This window comes from Phacochoerus africanus, chromosome 14, assembly GCF_016906955.1.
Source record: "Phacochoerus africanus isolate WHEZ1 chromosome 14, ROS_Pafr_v1, whole genome shotgun sequence".
Taxonomy (NCBI): domain Eukaryota; kingdom Metazoa; phylum Chordata; class Mammalia; order Artiodactyla; family Suidae; genus Phacochoerus; species Phacochoerus africanus.
The window spans coordinates 6423676-6441070 of record NC_062557.1 but is presented as its reverse complement, the minus strand read 5'-3'; the positions used below and the strand labels follow the sequence as shown (position 1 = coordinate 6441070).

Sequence of the window (17395 nt, the reverse complement as noted above, 5' to 3'; positions counted from 1 at the left end):
GCGTCTGTGACCTGCACCGCAGCTCATGGCAACGCCAGATCCTTAACCCACGGAGCGAGGCCAGGGATTGAACCCAAGTCCTCATGGATACTAGTCGGGGTTGGTTAACTGCTGCGCCACGATGGGAACTCCAGTGGGTTCCGCTCTTTAAACACTTTTTCTCGCCAGTTCCTATGCGTTGGGTTTTGTTGAAGATCTGTGCTCAAGGGCCTACCCTGGGCATTGGCCGTGACTCCACGCCCGCTCTCTTATCTTATCCTGCCAGTGAAGAGAGAAGTGAGGGGACAACCGGGGGTGCTGAGGATGAGTTTTAGAGCAGAGAACACGCCCTCTACCTGAGATTTCTTTAACTCTGCCATGGAGGGAGAGTGGGTCTTGGCCCCAAGTGAGACCAGGGATGGGGGAGGCATGAGGTGCACCATCTGTTGACCCTGGAGAGGCAGCGGGTGGGCCTTGCCTGCAGATGCTGCTTTGAGTAGCACCATGTGGGCGGAGCCCGCTCCAGGAGAGTAAGACCCTGAGCAGTGCATCCGCCCATGACCTGGTCTCTGCCGGCCCAGGGTCTCTCCCTGCCTCTGCGTTGCCCTGTCCTGAGTTCTCTTCCACTCAGAGTCAGGGTGTTTGCCTTAGCCTGCATGATCCCGCGGAAACTCTTTGTAACAAGCAGACGAGCCCGCAAGGGCCTCGGATGATCAACCCTCTCAACAGTAGTGCTGGACATGCGTGGCTCAGGCCCGTAGCACCCCCATAAGTGGTCTTAGAACAGGTGTGTCTCTTTCCCCATTTCTGGGGACCACAAGTGGCTCAGGCCTGAGGGGGTTGTGTGATGCAAATAGAGGAAGTAGGGGTCACCGCTTACAAGTGGGCAGCCGCTGAGGCCGCCTCCTGCCAGACGGTCTTGCCTAAGATCATTGCCGTTGCTTTCAAAGGAAAGAGCGCTTGTTTGATAGCCTGAAAGCCTCCTTGTTGCTTCTGCGTCTCTGCTGCCCTGGTTCCTTTGACAGCTGTCGTTGGGGAAGCTGTTGAAAGGTGCCTGTGACCCCTGCCTCGTGCACACGTGTGGGCAAGGCCGCTGGGGCCCTGCCCTGAACCTCCTAGGGCTTGCGGCTGGGGCAGGTCAGCCAGCCCAAGGGTAGGACTGTGCCTTCTCAGCAGAGAACCAGAGGAAGCTCGGTTTGCATTGAAACCGCAGCCTCCCAGGAGGCTGGCTGTGCTGAGTGGTCACCCGACTGGCAGAAGAGATCATCTCCCCGCTCCTGCCCCGAAACTGCCTCCCCGCCCCCCACCGCTGCCTGTGGCTCAGCTCCGGTTTGCTTCCTGCCTCCTGCTCTGCTCCTTGAGATTAGTCCTCACCGATCACTTTTACTGGAGGTAAAGAGGCTTGACCTCTGGCCAGGAAGGTGGAAAAGCCACACAGGGCTCCCTGCAGCCCTGCCAGGCCCAGAGTGCTGGCTTCAGAAGGAAAAAACAGCAACAACCCAAGACGAATGGGATCACCCCTTTCTGCTCCTAACTGCCAGCAGTTGGTCCCCAATTAACTTCTCTGTCAAGTTCTTGCAGGGTCTTTTTTTACTGAGATTTACTTGAACTTTCCCTTGGGAGTGTGTTTATTTCACTGTGTCTTTATCAGCAGTGGTTCTCAGCTGGTGGCACTCCTGCCTCCCAGGGGACATCTGGCAATGTTCGGAGATTTTTTAAATTTTTTTTTCCATTTTATTATTATTATTTTTTAATAGTTATTTCCCCAATGCAACTTTTTTTCCTACTGTACAGCCTGGTGACCCAGTTACACATACATGTACACATTCTGTTTTCTCACATTATCATGCTCCATCATAAGTGACTAGACACAGTTCCCAGGGCTACACAGCGGGATCTCATTGCTAATCCATTCCAAAGGCAATAGTTTGTATCTGTGAACCCCAAGCTCCCCAACCACCCTCTCCCTCCTCCTCCCCCTTGGCAACCACAAGTCTCTTCTCCAAGTCCATGATTTTCTTTTCTGTGGAAAGGTTCATTTGTGCCGTATATTAGATTCCAGATAGAAGTGATATCATATGGTATTTGTCTTTTTCTCTCTGACATTTCACTCAGTATGAGAGTCTCTAGTTCCGTTCACGCTGCTGCAAATGGCATTATTTCATTCTTGTCTGGAGACATTTTGACCATAACAACACGGGGGAGTCCGGGGCGGGGGGGGGGTAGGCTTCCAGTGGGTAGAGGCCAGAGAGGCTGCTAAACATCCTGCAATTCACAGAACAGGCCCCCCAGCCAATCTCAAAAGTCAGCAGTGCTCGGGCTGAGAAGCCCTGCTTGACAACATGGGCCTTTGACTTTTGTTTGTTTGTTTGTTTTAGGGCCACATCCATGGCATATGGAGGTTCCCAGGCTAGAGGTTGAATCAGAGCTGTAGCTGCTGGCCTACACCACAGCCACAGCAACGCAGGATCCTTAATCCATTGAGCAAGGCCAGGGATTGAACCTGCATCCTCATGGATGCTGTTCAGATTCGTTTCCACTGAGCTACGATGGGAACTCCTAGACCCTTGGGACATTTACCTCCCAAGACCTTCAGGCATCCCTGAGTTCACAAATGCCTCTTGTGCTACTTAATTTCTGCCTAAAATTTTTGGCTAAGAACCATCACTTTCTTAGGCCTCTTTCCTCTCTTTTTACTTGTATCACAAGAACCATCACCAGGGCCATTTTCTATAAAGAAATAAAGATTCTAGGAGTTCCCGCCGTGGCACAGTAGGTTAAGAATCCAACTGCAGTGCCTTGGGTCGCTGCTGAGGTACAGGTTCAACCCCCAGCCCTGCACAGAGGGTTAAAGGATCCAGCGTTGCTGCAGCTGGCAGCTCAGATTCAGTCCCTGGCTTGGGAACTTCCATGCGCCGTGGGTGTGGTCATAAAGGAAGAAGGTTCTAGCCTTCATCATGGCACTGCTTGTGAAAGCAATATGCCAGGAGATCAGCTGTTAGGTCAGGGACTGGGGCCTGGCCTCTTAGCGTTTCCCTGTCCCCTGACTTGCTCGGCTTCAGCCACGCTGGCCTCAGAGTTCCCGGGCCACCCCTCCCTCTCGCCATCCTGAGGCCTTTCTACCTGCCGGGCTCTGCCCTGGCCCTTTGTCTGCGCGACTCCTGCTCAGCCTCAGGTCCCAGCTTGAATGTCCTCCCGAGGCCTTCTGTGCACACCTGTTTGAAGCACTTCCCTGTTATTCTTTGTCACGGCACCCTGGTTCTTTCCTTCAAAACACTTCTCCCGGGCAGTCATCATAGTCTTCTCGTCTGTGTCCTGCTCCTGCTCGAGGTCAAGGCCCCTGTCTGTCGTGCCCGCTGTTGTCCCCCCGGCTCTCGGCGCAGGGCCAGGACCAGGCTCTCCGTAGTTGTTGAATCAGTGAGCGAATGAGCAGAGCTCGGCTGACGGACCCCTCACCGCCCTGCTCAGCTCTACCCACCTCTGGCTGAAATTAACCCCTGCAAAAGTCGGAGTTAGTTCGTAGGCGTTCACATCTGTGAAAAGACAACACTGGGGGCTTCCAGTTCGGTCGCTGTCACACTGATTCTCACACCACCCTGGGCCAGGCTTCAGCGGGGGAGCCACGCCATCAGGAGCTCAAGGAAGACGCTTCAAACGCGTCTCAGTCCTTCTGGGATCTGTCCCCGGGGTCAACTCTAGAATGTGATGTTTAAAATGGGGCAAAAGCAAAACCAAGAAAAACAAAAAAAATAAAAACAAGCGAAATGGGAGGAAGATGGTCAGGCTCCGGGCAGACCCACATCTTGAGGCCAGGGGCCAGGCACCCCAAGAAATGCAGAGAGAGGTGAGATGCAGGTCGCAGCCACAGAAGCCTCAGATTTACTTTTTTTTTTTTTTTTTTTAGGGCCACACCCATGACATATGGAAGTTCCCAGGCTAGGGGTCAAATCAGAGCTACAGCTGCTGGCCTACACCACAGCCACAGCCACAGTCACAGCAATGCCGGATCCAAGCTAAGTCTGCAACCTACACCGCAGCTCATAGCAACACCAGATCCTTGACCCACTGAGCGAGGCTAGGGATTGAACCTGCGTCCTCGTGGTTCCTTGTCGGATTTGTTTCCACTGCACCACAACAGGAACTCTGAGAAGCTTCAAATTGAAAGGCAGGGAAAAGATAAGCACATCAGCATCGAAAACCCAAAGGAAGGCATAAGAAATGTTCTTGCCCCAGGACCTTGGGAGTTGGGGGCTTTGTGGTGGGAGCAGCATGTGAAGGGGCCCCGAATAATGAGTGGGAACTGGGGGGTCTGGCCAGGTGTAAACTGGTCCTGGGAAGAGTGGCTCCCTCTCTCCTAGAAGCCCCCACCCTGTTTGTCCAGCACTCAGGGGGCCAAGGACCACCTGCCCGGAAGCCTGGCCCGCCCTCCCCACTGCCCAGCCCTTCCAGCCTCCCTGTCCAGGGCCCCAAAGTGCTTGGTGATGCTCCTTATCTTGCTTTTTTATTTTTCAATCTGACTGAGGCTGATCTGAGAACGGACCCTAACGTGTGTGTTTCTGATTTCAATTGCAACACATCGTTCTTTTAGAAAAAATGTTGAACTGTAGAAAAGGGCGCATTTCTAAGAAAGGGGAATTGAGAATGAGAGCTGGGTAGGTGTGTCCAGAGGGGTAGTGTTTTGTTTTGTTTGCGTCTTTGTTTTTCGTTTGGTTTTCGGCCGCACCTGTGGCATATGCAAGTTCCCAGGCCCGGCGTCGAATCCAAGCCACAGCTGGGAGCTCTGCCACAGCTGCAGCAACGCCAGATCCTTAACCCACGGCAATGGCCCAGGGATTGCACCCAAACCTCCACAGCAACCGGAGCCGGCTACAGTTGGTTCCTCAACCCACTGTGCCACAGCAGGAACTCCCATTGTCATTTTTAAGAATGCCATTTCCAAGGAGTCCTGGGAATGGAAACCACAGGTGCAGGACCTTGGCGATGAAGGCAGAGGATATAGGTTGCTTCTTCAAGGTGTTTGGTTAAGGGAGAATGAGAGGGCCATGTTTTGAAGATGTCGAGAACATTTGCAGGCAGAGGGGAAGAGTTTATAGGAGGAGAAGGTTCCAGAAAGGGGAGCCGAGCTCAGCACAGGTGCAGGGCGGAACCTCAGCAAGGAGGAAGCACACGTGTTCCCCGAGGCGGGAGGGAGGAGGTGGACGCTGGGCAGGAGTGAGGCTGGGGGGTGCTCGTCAGATGACCTCTGTGCCCTCCATAGCATTGGAGACGGGTGGGAGCCGCGGGTCGGGGGCTTGGGCGTGAGGTTTGAGCCTTTACAAGGGAACTGCTCAGACGTCTGCAGCAAGGAAGAGAATCTGATGCTGCCGAACCACAGGAGTAGCGGGGACCGCCATCTGTCACGGGACTCATCGTTAGAGTTTTAAAGTCATTCCGGGAGCCCTCTGCATCTTCACCTTAGGGAGACCAGGTAGTGGGTGCAGGGTCGTCCCCAAGGCTGGGGGGGTCTGAAAGGTCAGAACGGGGAGGGTGGGGGGAGCTGCAGGCAGAGTGTGCTCCCTGGAACCAGCCAGTTGTCCGTGATGCGGGAGCATGCGTGTGAGGCCACAATGGAGGCAGCGACCTGGGTAGGGAGGGCGGCGACTAGACGTCCTGATCAGGACAAAGGTGGGTCGGTGGGAGTGGAAGGCAGGGGCTTCAGGGCAGAGCGGCTTCGTGCTCGAGATCTTGAAAAGGCAGTCCCTAAGCAGCTGAGCTGGAGTCAGGTTGGTGCGAACTAGAGTTAAGCTTAAAACCAGGGAGTTCCGTTGTGGCTCAGTCAGTCAAGAACCCGGCATGGTGTCCTTGAGGATGAGGGTTCCACCCCTGGCCTTGCTCAGCGGGTTAAGGATCTGGCGTTGCCACAAGTTGCAGCCTAGTTTGCAGAAGCGGCTCGGATCTGGCGTGGCTGTGGCGTAGGGCGGCAGCTGCAGCTCTGATTTGACCCCTAGCCTGGGAACCTCCATATGCCGCAGGTGCGGCCCTAAAAAGAAGGAAAAAAAAGAAAGAAAGAAAGAGAGAGAGAAAGAAAAGAAAAGGAAGCCCTGAAGTCAGTGACCCAGCAGTTCTTCTGGGAGGTTGGTTGGAGGGGGGGTTCAGGCGAGGCAGGGGGAGTGGCTGCCGGTGGGTAGGGCGTTTCTTTGTGGGGTGATGAAATGCAGTTAGATGGGTGCTGGTTGTAGAACTTATGATTAAAAACTCCTGTGTACTTTAAAAGGGTGAATTTGCAAAGATTTTTTTTTTTTTAGGGCTGCACCTGAGGCCTATGGACGTTCCCAGGCTAGGGGTCAAATCCTGGCTCACACCACAGCCCCACCAAACGCTAGATCCAAGCCGTGTCCGCAACCTACACCACATCTCATAGCAACCCGGGATCCTTAACTCTCTGAGTGGGGCCCGGGGATCGAACCCACATCCTCATGGATACTAGTCAGGTTCGTTTCCACTGAGCCACCGCAGGAACTCCTGCAAAGGGTGATGAACTCAGGGCTTTCGTCTTCCGGTGCTCCTGTTTGGTTCCCCAGCCTCCGACGGCAGGTCCTGCCTCCCTCGAACCTGGGCCGACTCCTCCCTCTTCCCACACGCCTAGCTGAGGCCTGGTCTCCACCGCAGCTTTGCTGTCGCCCCAGGTCACCCTTGGAAACCCTTGGGGGCTAAGGCGCCTTAATTTCTGGGCTCGAACGTCCCCTCTCTTGGTTCCAGGTTGGCCTGGTGTACATGTTTAACCTCATCGTGGGCACCGGCGCGCTCACCATGCCCAAGGCCTTTGCCACCGCTGGGTGGCTCGTCAGCCTGGTCCTGCTGGTGTTCCTGGGCTTCATGAGGTAAGGGGCCGTCCCGGGGGGCCTGGGGCGGAGCGGGGGGGAGCCTGAGCTCTGACAGTGCGAGGAAGGTGCCCCCCGTGAGCGGATCCTAATAGGTGCCCCGAGCCAGCAAAGGAGGCACAGAGGCCTCCGCGTCTCGGGCTGATGGAGCAGTCGCCCACCCTGATCACTGAAAAGTGAAGACCTCCAGTTAGGCTCGGGGACGTCTCCCGTGACCCTCGCGGGTCCTTCCCCCACGGGTTTTCCTCCCCGTTGTATCCTTTATGTCTGGTACGGTCGGAGTTTGTTCCCTGAGAAAATACTACCCAGCACGGAAGAGAACCTCACGGCCCTTTCAGCTGATACAGGGAAATCAGTTTGGAATTCAGAATTTTTTTTTTAAATAAGATTTTATTTATTTTTTTAAATATTTTATTTATTTTCTTTCCGGGCCACCCTTAGCATATGGAGCTCCCAGGCTAGGGGTCAGACCCAAGCTGCAGTCGTGACACATGCTGCAGCTGTGGCAATGCCGGATCCTTAACCCACTGGGCCGGGCCAAGGATTGAACCGGCGACCCAGCCTCCAGAGACGCTGCCGATCCCACTGCATGACCGCGGGAAGAATGAGGGGGGATTCCAAACTTCCCAAATTGGGGAAAGTGTGTGGGGGTGTGGGTGTGTTGTGTGGGGGTGTTTTCTTTTTTGGCTGCCCCCACAGCAAATGGAGTACCTGGTTCAGGGATCAGATCCAAGCTGAGCCACAGCTGTGGCAACCCTGGATCCTTTAACCTCCTGGCCTGGGCCGGGGATCAAACCTGCGTCCTGGTGCTGTAGAGATGCCACTGATCCCACTGCGCCACAGCAGGAACTCTAGAATTTAAGAGAGTATCCGAGGCAGTGATAAACACACGGGCCTGCATGCAGTCGGGTGTTCATCTCCCCTCTTGCACCTGCTTCCTGAGCGGGTGGGTGGGCATCACCTGGGACCACCAGCTGGCGCCGCTTAGTGCCCCAGGCCACTAGGGACTTAGGACTAAGCATTTCCAGCCCCCTGAACCTAGTAGGAATCTGAAAGCTGCCCAAAAAGGGGGGGCACCTGGAACCACCCCCAAGGGGTACTTCCCCTGAGGCAACACAGGCACTGTCCTTAGGCGCTAGAGTCCTGACCCACCGATCCAGGCAAAGCCCCCTGCCCTCGCAGGCCTGCTTCTCTGACCCACCGATCCAGGCAAAGCCCCCTGCCCTCGCAGGCCTGCTTCTCTCCTGTGGGGAGACGGACACTGCGCAGTGAAGATAAGAAGTAGCAAAGTGCAGAGTAAGAAGATGAAGAGCAATACGGAGAAATTGAAGTGTGCAGCAAGGGGAGTTCCACTGTGGGCAGAGGGCTAAGGATCTGGCGTTGCCGCGGCTGTGGCGTAGGTTGCAGCTGTGGCTCAGATTCGAATCCTGGCCCGGGAGCTTCCACACACCTCGGGTGTGGCCGAGAAAGAAAAAAAATGCACAGCGTGTTAAGGGACCGGGCGGTGGGGCCATTACAGTTTGGGGTAGGTGGTCCGTGGCCCTGGGAGAGCAGATCGGGAGGAGAAGGGAGCCGCCCCCGTTGGAGGAGTGGGACTGATTAGCAGTGAAGGCAGTTAAGACCTAGAGGAGGCTGCGTGCGATGGGAAAATGTTCCTTCCGGGGGGCTTTGCGGCCGTCCTTGAGGTGCCCTTGGCTCCTTACCTACCGCAGGCCCTGGCAGCCAAGAGCCCGAGAGTCCTTGTCCTCCTCTGACTCTGCTGTCCCCTTCAAAGGACCTTCAGCGCAGGCAGCCACCTGAACGGAAACTGATTACTGGGGGCCCCCAGATGGGGTCGCCGCCCCCTTGCCGCTCAACCCGTTTATGTTCAAACATGATCAATGAGTCGGCTTTGTGTGATCATGAGAAGCTTCTTTATGCCTTAATTAAGATTGATTTTTAGTTTTACCTCCAAAAAGCAGGGAAAATCTAGAGCCCTTAAAACGGTCACTTAGGCAAGATAATGAGAAACCTCTCTAGGAGGTGCCGAGGCGGCTGGAATGGGGGCTTCCAGCTGGCTGCCCCACCTCCGCTGAGATGGAGTGGGTAGGGGTGACCCCCCCACCCCTGCCCCCCACCTGCTGGGCTGAGCAGCCACCCGGGAAACAGGGCGATGAATGTCCCCTCCTAGGGGTCCCAGCAGGGCCAGAGTCATTCCCCAGGTTTTATGAGCAGGAAGGCGGCCCTCCCCGAACTTTCTGCCACCGCCGGCATCCGTGTCTCCCCAGTTTCCCTCAGAAAAGAGCAGTTTTTCACTTAGTCTGACTTCTCAGCAGCTGATATCCCCTCCCCATCTCCCATCTGATGCGGGCCGAAAAAAAGGCCGGCCTGACATTAGCCAGGTTATTAGCAGTCAAGGTACCACCCCCCCAAAGGGGGAGGGGACAGATGCCAGCACCAAGTGTCCTTTTCACTTAGCCTCACCTGCCCCTGCTCTGCCCATTAGTGTAGTGACTGGAGGTTGACCCCTGGGCCACCGCCTCTGCCCTTCCCGAAGCTCTGGGAGGGGCCGCGGGTGACCCAGCCTCCTCTTCGCAGCTTAGAGCACGGCATGGTGCCTGCCCTCCCATCTCCCCACCTCTGCACGCCGTGCCCCCGCCTCACCGCTCCCCCAGGCTCGCCCTCTCTCTTTCCATCAGTGTTTCACACCCGTCTCTCCTGGATGGGCACTGGAAATGCATTCTGAGTTCGTTCGGAGACGTCAGGGTGAGCTCGCAGGGCGCCCGGGAGTCACCTGGCCCTTTTTTATCAGGTCAGACCCACCTCTGAAGTTCCCACCCCTTCCTTGGGACCCAGGATGCTTTGGGCCCTTTGGTCGGGTCAGGTCTTCGCTGGCGTTTCCTTTTATCTTGTCCCTCCTCCAACCTCCGGCCTGCCTTTGGCCATTCACACGTGGCCTCCCTTCCCTGCAGCTTTGTGACAACTACCTTTGTGGTGGAGGCCATGGCGGCGGCCAACGCTCAGCTCCGCTGGAAGAGGATGGAAAACCACCAGGTGTGTGTGCTGCCCTTGGCTCCGGGCGGTGCCCCAGGGCGGTCGTTACAAAGAGGGGGCCCTCGGCAGCCGCTTCTCTCCCTCCTGAGGCCTGGGGTCTCCTGAGCACAGCTCCGCTCCAGGACCCTAGCCCAGAGCTGAAGTCCACGGCCAAGGTCAGCTTGCAGAACCAGTGCAGCCTCTGCTCTTTTGACGTCCCCTCCCCCCGACGTCTGGCCCAGTCATCCTGAACCTTTGTACCTGGAACCGGGCTGCAGCGTCTTCCTCTGAGTGTTGCCTGCACCTTCGAAAGTGACAGCATCGAAGTGTCGAAAGTTTTCTCATCAGATACCTTCTAGAAAGAACAAACTAAGGAAACAGGCTCTCCCGTGTCCCAGGGGGTTTCCGCCGAGCCCTGTGCCCCTGCGTTTTCCTCGTCTGTTCTCATCCTCCCCACTCCCCCCCAGCAGGAGGAAGACGACGACTCCTCCTCCGCCTCCGACAGCGATGTCCTTATCCAGAACAACTACGAGCGGGCGGAGAAGCGGCCCATCCTGTCTGTGCGTAAGTCTGGGGGTTCTGCGCTGGCCTGTGCTTCATTCTGGTCCCCAGGTTCCCCTTCCTCCTGTCCCTCCAGAGACCCTCTGGCATCTCCCACCCCAGGGCTGATCCCAGGCTGAAGGCACCGTGGAACAGTAACGCCGAGCCCTGGTCTGCTCCCCACAGCTGCCTCCCATCCCAGCACACACTCACACACACAGAGTCCATTTGAACCTCGGGCCAGGTATCCCAGCATGAAAAACTAAAACGCTTCCTCTTTCCTCCTGGCTCCGCAGAAAGGCGCGGCTCTCCGAACCTCTTTGAGATCACAGACCGGGTGGAGATGGGACAGATGGCTTCCATGTTCTTCAATAAAGGTAGGGCTCCTTCCCGCAGGTGGGGGAGGGCAGAGGGAGAGCTGGTACCCTCCGCAGGCGGGGGCACTCGGAGCCAGGGTTCCACCTCATCTGGCGGGGTGGGGGGCAGATGGTGGGAGCCGCAGATTCTCGGCCGGAGAAGCCACTTTGCTGAGACGCCTGAACGGCTTCAAGGTGTTTTCTTGGATTCCTCCCCATTCTTCAGCACATCAGAAATAAAGTAGCAGCTGCAGCTCGTAGAGGCTGAGAGTCCGGAGCAGCTTTCCGAAGGAAGCTGGTGGGGGCGGCTGGTGGTTTCGTGCCTCCTGCTTGATAGCTTCTCACTTGTCTCTCTTTTCTGGGCTGTTCTATCTCCGACTTCCCAGAGCGACCACCTTGGGGCAGCGGGAGGATGCTCTGTGCCTGTGTGTCTTCTCGGTGGCCAGCAGAGGGCGCCAGCGGCCCACGCTCAGGGCCGCTGCTGGGAACCTGCGCTCTAATCATGATCTCTCCCCACTTGCCCTGCAGGCCAGCCCTGGAGGGATTGGGCCGCCAGCACCCAGCTCAGGTGCTGCAGAGTTGCTTGTTCCCCCAACAGCACCTTAGACTTCCATTCTAAGTCCTGTTCTTTCGGAAGACAAGCTATTCAATGGTTTAGTTCTTTTAATGCCCAAACCTTCATAGAGTTTGGTGCATCTCAGTAAATCCTTGCCCTTGCAGTTATGCTGGGAGATTTTCTGCCCCTTCATCAAATCCCTGTTGGCGGAGTGGGGGCCACTCCACCGGTTCCTCGCAGTCCTGAATGTGGCTGCACTAACTTGAGCCGAAGGGGGTTGTAGAAACTAGAGTCTAGAATCTTCTCCACTGCTTCTTAGGAGGGTGTGAGGTCTGTTTCTCAGCAGTGGTGTGACATGAGGGGGATGTGACCATCGGCCAGAGGTCGCCTGCGGGTCCGTTCCCAGCCTCACCGAGGGGTTTCAGAACTTAGCAAAACCAGATCGGCTGTGTCTCACCCATTCTGTGCCCGTTTCCCTTGTTCCATGTCTGCGTCCCCATCTCCTTGGACCAAGATAAGCGGGGCAGACGTTTCCTCCTGGTGGCTGCATGGTCTTCTCCCAAGTGCAGTTTCTGAAATGAAATGCACGGTGGAGGGTGGACAGAGACCTTTAAACCTCCTTCCTGATCTTCGTGTTTCACAGTCCGCCCTGATTTCTTTAAGAATTCTAGGAACTTGTGGTCTTGTGACTCCTAGGTTTTCCAAATCTGATAGATAATAAACACATTCAGGAGTTCCCATTGTGGCTCAGCAGTATCCAGCCTGACTGGGATCCATGACGTTGCAGGTTCGATCCCTGGCCTTGCTCAGCGGGTTAAGGATCTGGCATTGCCATGAGCTGCGGTGTAGGTCGCAGATGAGGCTCAGATCCTGCGTTGCTGTGGCTATGGTGTAGGCAGCCAGCTGCCATTCCAATTTGAGCCCTAGCCTGGGAACCTCCATGTGCTGCAGGTGTGGCCCTAAAAAGCAAAAAGGAAAGAAAGAAAGAAAATAAACACATTCATCTGAGAGCAGCTCAGACTTGGAGGGTGCCTGCTTCTCACCTGCTCCACAGTTTCTGAGCCCGGGCATTGGCTGGATCTTTCTTCACTGTGGGGCTTGGCCTGTGTGTTGTGGTGTCGAGTCACATCCTCAGCTTCTACCCACTAGTTGTCAGTAGCACCTCCCAGACATGACAATAAACATGTCCTCAGACTTTGCCGCGGGTCCGGGGGTGGGGGGTGGGGGGCGGCAGCGGGCAGAATCACCCCCAGCTGAAAGCACTGCTCAGCTCTATCCTAATTTGCAGAGTGTCGCCTTCACCTTTGCAAGGGCTGCCCTCCTCCCCCCAAAGGCCCCCTGGGGGTCCAGACTCAGTCCTTGTAATTAGAAATGCCAGTGCCAGCCATGCTGGCCTCCTGGAAGTTCATTGATCCTCCCAGTCTGTGTCTGGTAATGACATTTATTGATCAGGGCAGGCCAGTGGCAGTTTATAAAGAGCTGACATGCGTGCGGGCAGGAGGAAAGGCTGAGAGTCGGGGAGGACAGGTTCCCTGCAGGAGCTTTGGCTCAGAACAGAGGAACAAGCAGGAACGGGGGCTTGACCCAGAGCCTGGGTGTGAGTGGCAGCAACCTGGGGCCCCTGAGCTGGGCCTTCAACGCTCCGCCAGGCCCTCCAGGGTTCTCTCAAGGATCGTGTCTTCTGGGTCTTTGCTGCCTAGATGCCCAGCGGCAGAGCCAACCTCAAATAGCCCAGGAGGAATGTGCTCCTGGCTTCCCCCGGGGACCTAGGGGCTCTTCTGAGCCACCAGGATTAGAAGGGAACTGTCACTTCATTTTTCTTTCTGTTCTCAGAGACTCCAGCAGCTTGAGATCAGTGACACCAAAAACAGGCAGTCCGTCTGAATGGCAGTTTGAGACTGGCCGTCTGGGGCCATGCCCCTGAGGTCGTAGGGTGCGGGTGCTTGTCTCAGAGCTTTTACACCTGTTCTCCGTGGCCAGAATCATACGTGGGATTTCATGCAGGTCGAATCCTTCTCACTGTGCAGGATTAAAGACAGCTGGGGACTTGCCAGGCTCAGGAAACGAGGCCGATGTGATTAAGACCAGAGCCCGAGTTCACAGCTCCTCGTCCAGGCCCCCCGCAGGGAGAGGGGACCGAGGTTTGCCTTTGCAGAGGGAGCATCCACGTCGCTCCCCTTCCAAAGTCAGCATCCTCCCCGCAGAGGCGTCTCGTAAGCAGGGCAGGGAACCGTCCCGAGCACCGGCTCCTGTGCTGCCACCCTTCCCACCGCGTCCTTGGTGAGGGGCCAGATTCCGAATGAGACCCTTGGTCTTTGGAAATCAAGGGCTTTTAACCCTCTTGATTTCAGCTTCCAAAGCTGGGCCCCGTCCTGACAATCCTCTTGCTTTCCAGTCCCCCGGCAGCCGTCTTATCTCAGAGCCCTGCGTCTGGCTGCGCAGGAGGCCCCGGCCCAGCGAGCCCTAGGTGCCAGGCTCCAGATTCAGGCCGTCCCTCCTCCTCCCCCCAGGGCAGCCTGTCCCGAGCGTGAAGACGCTTCTTGTCCCACCCGCACCTGTCCCTGCCCCGCACTTGCCCTGGACCCGTCTGGGCTCAGGACCTCTCTGATGCAGCCTCACTCAGCCCCTCTCGGGTGACTGTCACGAGTCGAGGGGTTTCCTGCCAGCATCACAGGGTAGGCAAGCAGAACGAGAAATAGGACTTGGGGTGGGTTTCCCGCAGTGCCTGGAGGACAGAAAGCCATGGATGAGGTGGAGAGGCAATCGTCCCCAAAGAAGCCCGGCGCCTGCCTGCGGCTCCCTGACCGACGACCTTGTTCCTTTCAGTGGGGGTCAACCTGTTCTACTTCTGCATCATCATCTACCTGTACGGGGACCTGGCCATCTACGCCGCCGCCGTGCCCTTCTCCCTCATGCAGGTGACCTGGTGAGTGCCCCCCCACCCCCCACCCCACCCGGAGATGCAGCCAGATGGGCGTGCTCAGGCATCAGGGCAGAGGTCTCAGGGCAGAAGCTCCACACCAACCGAATCCATCCACATCTGCAGGACAGAGGTGCCCGAGGCCCTTTTTGGCACGTGCCCCAGCCAGCTGTCCTTCCAAGACCCGCTTCTCACCACTCTCCGCTTCCCTGTCCCATGGGGAAGGGGACCAGGGTTCCCACCAGGGCCTCCCGAGATGCCAGGGAGCCGTGCGGCACGATACGGAGGCAGGTGCCTGCCTACAGAGACAGGAAAACAGGGCTCGCAGAGAGTTAGATCTTTGGACCTGAAGCCACGGCCGGGGGCATGGAGGGCCCGTGGCTTCCCGTGATTACGAAGGGCAGCTTCTGCCTCTACAGCCAAGCAGGGAGGCCCAGGCTGAGCCCCTGTTCTCCCTCAGCAGCGCCCTGGGCAACGACTCCTGCGGCGTGGAGGCCGACGCCAAGTACAATGACACAGACCTATGCTGGGGGCCCCTGCGCCGCGTGGACGCCTACCGCATCTACTTGGTGAGTGGCCTCGCCTCTGCTCCCCAGCCCCGCCCGGCCAGGCCACCCTGGGGGCTGGGGGCCGGGAGCCGCCTTCACTCTTGGCCAAACTTTGCCCAGAGAGCAGGGTCTGCACGGCCCACACTCTGGCTGATGGGTCCCGGGCAGGCCGTGGATGGTGTCACTGCCACACCAGCCCCATCGTGTCCTGGCCACGTGGCCTCTGCCATAGGTGGTTTGGACAAGGCGTTCGGGCAGTGCCAGCTCCAGGGCTGTGACCGCTGAGAAACTTGGCTCAGGGTTGGGGGGGCACTTTCAGCAAAGCCCTGTAAAAGGGCCAGGGGTCTGGAAACTTTCCCTGTTTTGACCTTCCTCCTGACCAGCCCGAGAGCAGGTCGCCGGGCTTCCCTGCAGGGCAGTCAGGCCTGGGCTGTCCACAGCTGACCCTAACCCGACCCTGAGGGCAGACGGGCCTCCAGCTGGGGATCAGCCCAGCCCGCGCCCCGTCTCCCTGCCCCCACCCTACGGACAGGGGGAGCCCATGAGTCTCCAGGCTCTGTGCCCTGTGAGGGGGAGGGGAAGTGGAGCTGGGGAGCATGCCCGATGGGTCTGGGGTCTCGGGGATGGGAGACAAAACCAGAAGCAGGTGTCTGCCTGCTGTCTGGGCGGGACTCAGAAATTGCTCCCTTTCGCTTGTGCAGAGTCTATAAATACCCTCCTCGGCCGTGACACAGATTTAGGTGCATAGGTGACACACAGCTTGACACGTGGCCACTTAGCTGATGTGGTGTGGGAGGCAGGGCCGGGAGGGAGCCAGCCTTCCCCGCGAAGGTGGCCCGTTCCTTGTCCCTATCCTGGCAGAAGCCGCCACGGCCCCCAGCAGCTGCATTACTTGGGTCTGAACGCGTTAACCCCAGGGACGGCAGAATGGTTGCTTGGCCTCCCGGTCCCAGCGTATAGACCTTTCCGGGAGAGATTAGTTTTCTTCTATGCGTTTGCTGAGTCAGATGGTCTGTGTGGCGCCTCTTGCCTGTTTAGCCAGGACTCTTCCAGCAAAACTGCATCTCAGCCCAGGTCCCCCCCCAGACTTCGGTAGCACATTAACTTCTAGGCCTCGGGGGCGGGTGGAGGACTCAGCAGTGCAGCCAGGAGCATGCTCTGGAGGCCTGTCACCCCTGAGCCTTTCAGCAGCCTGTGACTGATAAAATTAGCAAAAGCATGGGAGCTCCCTGGTGGTCTGGTGGCTAGGATTCAGCACTTTCACCACTGCAGCCCGAGTTCCATCCCTAGTCTGGGAACTGAGATCCCACATCAAGGCCCTGCATGGTGTGCCCCCTCCCCCACAAAAATTAGCGGAAGTATTAGAAGTGTAAGGACCCACCTGGATCTCTAACCAGCAGAGCCAAGCAGAAAGGGGAGGCAGGTGGAGGAGAGAGTATGAGAGCCTTGGCACAGACCCGGGAGCAGGTCCAGGGCAGGGGGCAGCAGCTCTGCCCCTCAGGTGGGTCTTTCCAGGGAGGGGGGTGCCTGCTGGAGTCTGCACAGAATCTGCCCGGCACATTCCCATCCCCCCTCCCCACCCCATGTCCACCAGCAAAACAGGTACGGAGCCCGGGGAACATGGGCTGCTGCCACCTGTCTGGTGAATTATTTAGCAGCGTTGTTATTGCCTTATTAAAGTGTTCCTTCCGTTCTTCCTATAAACCTTCCACGTGATGGAAGCCTCCCTCCCCAAATCTCAGTAATTCTCTGACGGAACAGAAGGAACCCTTCAGGAAAGCAGACGGGCATTCGTTTCTGCCTTCGTCTCCCAGATACTGCACTTACAACTCGTAGAGCTAATTGCCACCAGGCCGCCCGCAAAAGCTGCCCGAAATAGGGAGGGGGCCGAGCAGAAACAGAGCCCGTTCTCTCTGGTTGTGGACTCACACATACGCGCACACACGCACACTACCGGGGGCTTCAGTTTGTTTGCAAGGTTTTCAGCTCAGACACGCTCCTCTTTGCCCGGCTTGGGGAGATTCAAGGCGGGCGGACCTTCGCGTTGTCTCAGAGGTTCCTTTACGACTTTGCGTGTGGCCCCCTGGGACTGTAGCTTCCGCGGAACAGCGCCTCCTGACCCTGAACTCGGGGCCTCTCTGTCCGGGGCAGGCCTCCCCCACTTGGTGAGCTGGAAGCATCGAGCCAGGGCCTTGGCAGACGTGCTTTCCTGGTCGGGCCCAGGCGCTGCTGCGTGAAACGGCATCTTCTCCTCCCTCGTCTGGCCCACATCCTTGTTCCGTCAAGTGGCCCCTTCCCATCCTGGGAGAGGAGGGTCCCCCTCGCGCTTGGCCCCGCTCACGCGCATTTGGAAGGCTGTCCTCCCTGCCAGAAGTTTCCCGCCGCGCCTCCTACCAGCTGCTTTGCTGCCGCCACATCGGGTGAGGCTGCAGGCAGGTTTCACTAAGGCCCCTTCCCACGCCAGGCACAGTCCTTCTGTCTCAGGGAAACGACAAACCTGGCCTGTGTGTTTAATAAAAGGACCTCGGAATAGCCGCTGCCTTTCTATCCCAGGGCAGTATGATCTGGCTCTTGCTTTACGGTGTCATTTTCAGACCGCGCTCTGGAAGCCACCTCTTCTGTGT

At 57.3% G+C, this 17395-nt stretch overlaps 1 protein-coding gene across 3 annotated transcripts in view; it reads left to right on the top strand.

Moving 5' to 3' along the window:
• TMEM104 (transmembrane protein 104) overlaps positions 1–17395 on the top strand; it is a 54150-nt gene that overhangs the window by 2192 nt on the left and 34563 nt on the right. The window contains exons 3-8 of one of the 3 annotated variants that reach the window (XM_047757609.1): positions 6718–6839; positions 9791–9872; positions 10322–10415; positions 10688–10768; positions 14130–14229; positions 14684–14792. In XM_047757609.1, coding sequence (XP_047613565.1) covers positions 6718–6839; positions 9791–9872; positions 10322–10415; positions 10688–10768; positions 14130–14229; positions 14684–14792 — 588 coding nt within the window. Of the gene's footprint in view, positions 1–6717; positions 6840–9790; positions 9873–10318; positions 10416–10687; positions 10769–14129; positions 14230–14683; positions 14793–17395 lie in introns of all 3 variants that reach the window. The other 2 variants (XM_047757608.1, XM_047757607.1) reach the window with 2 other exon arrangements.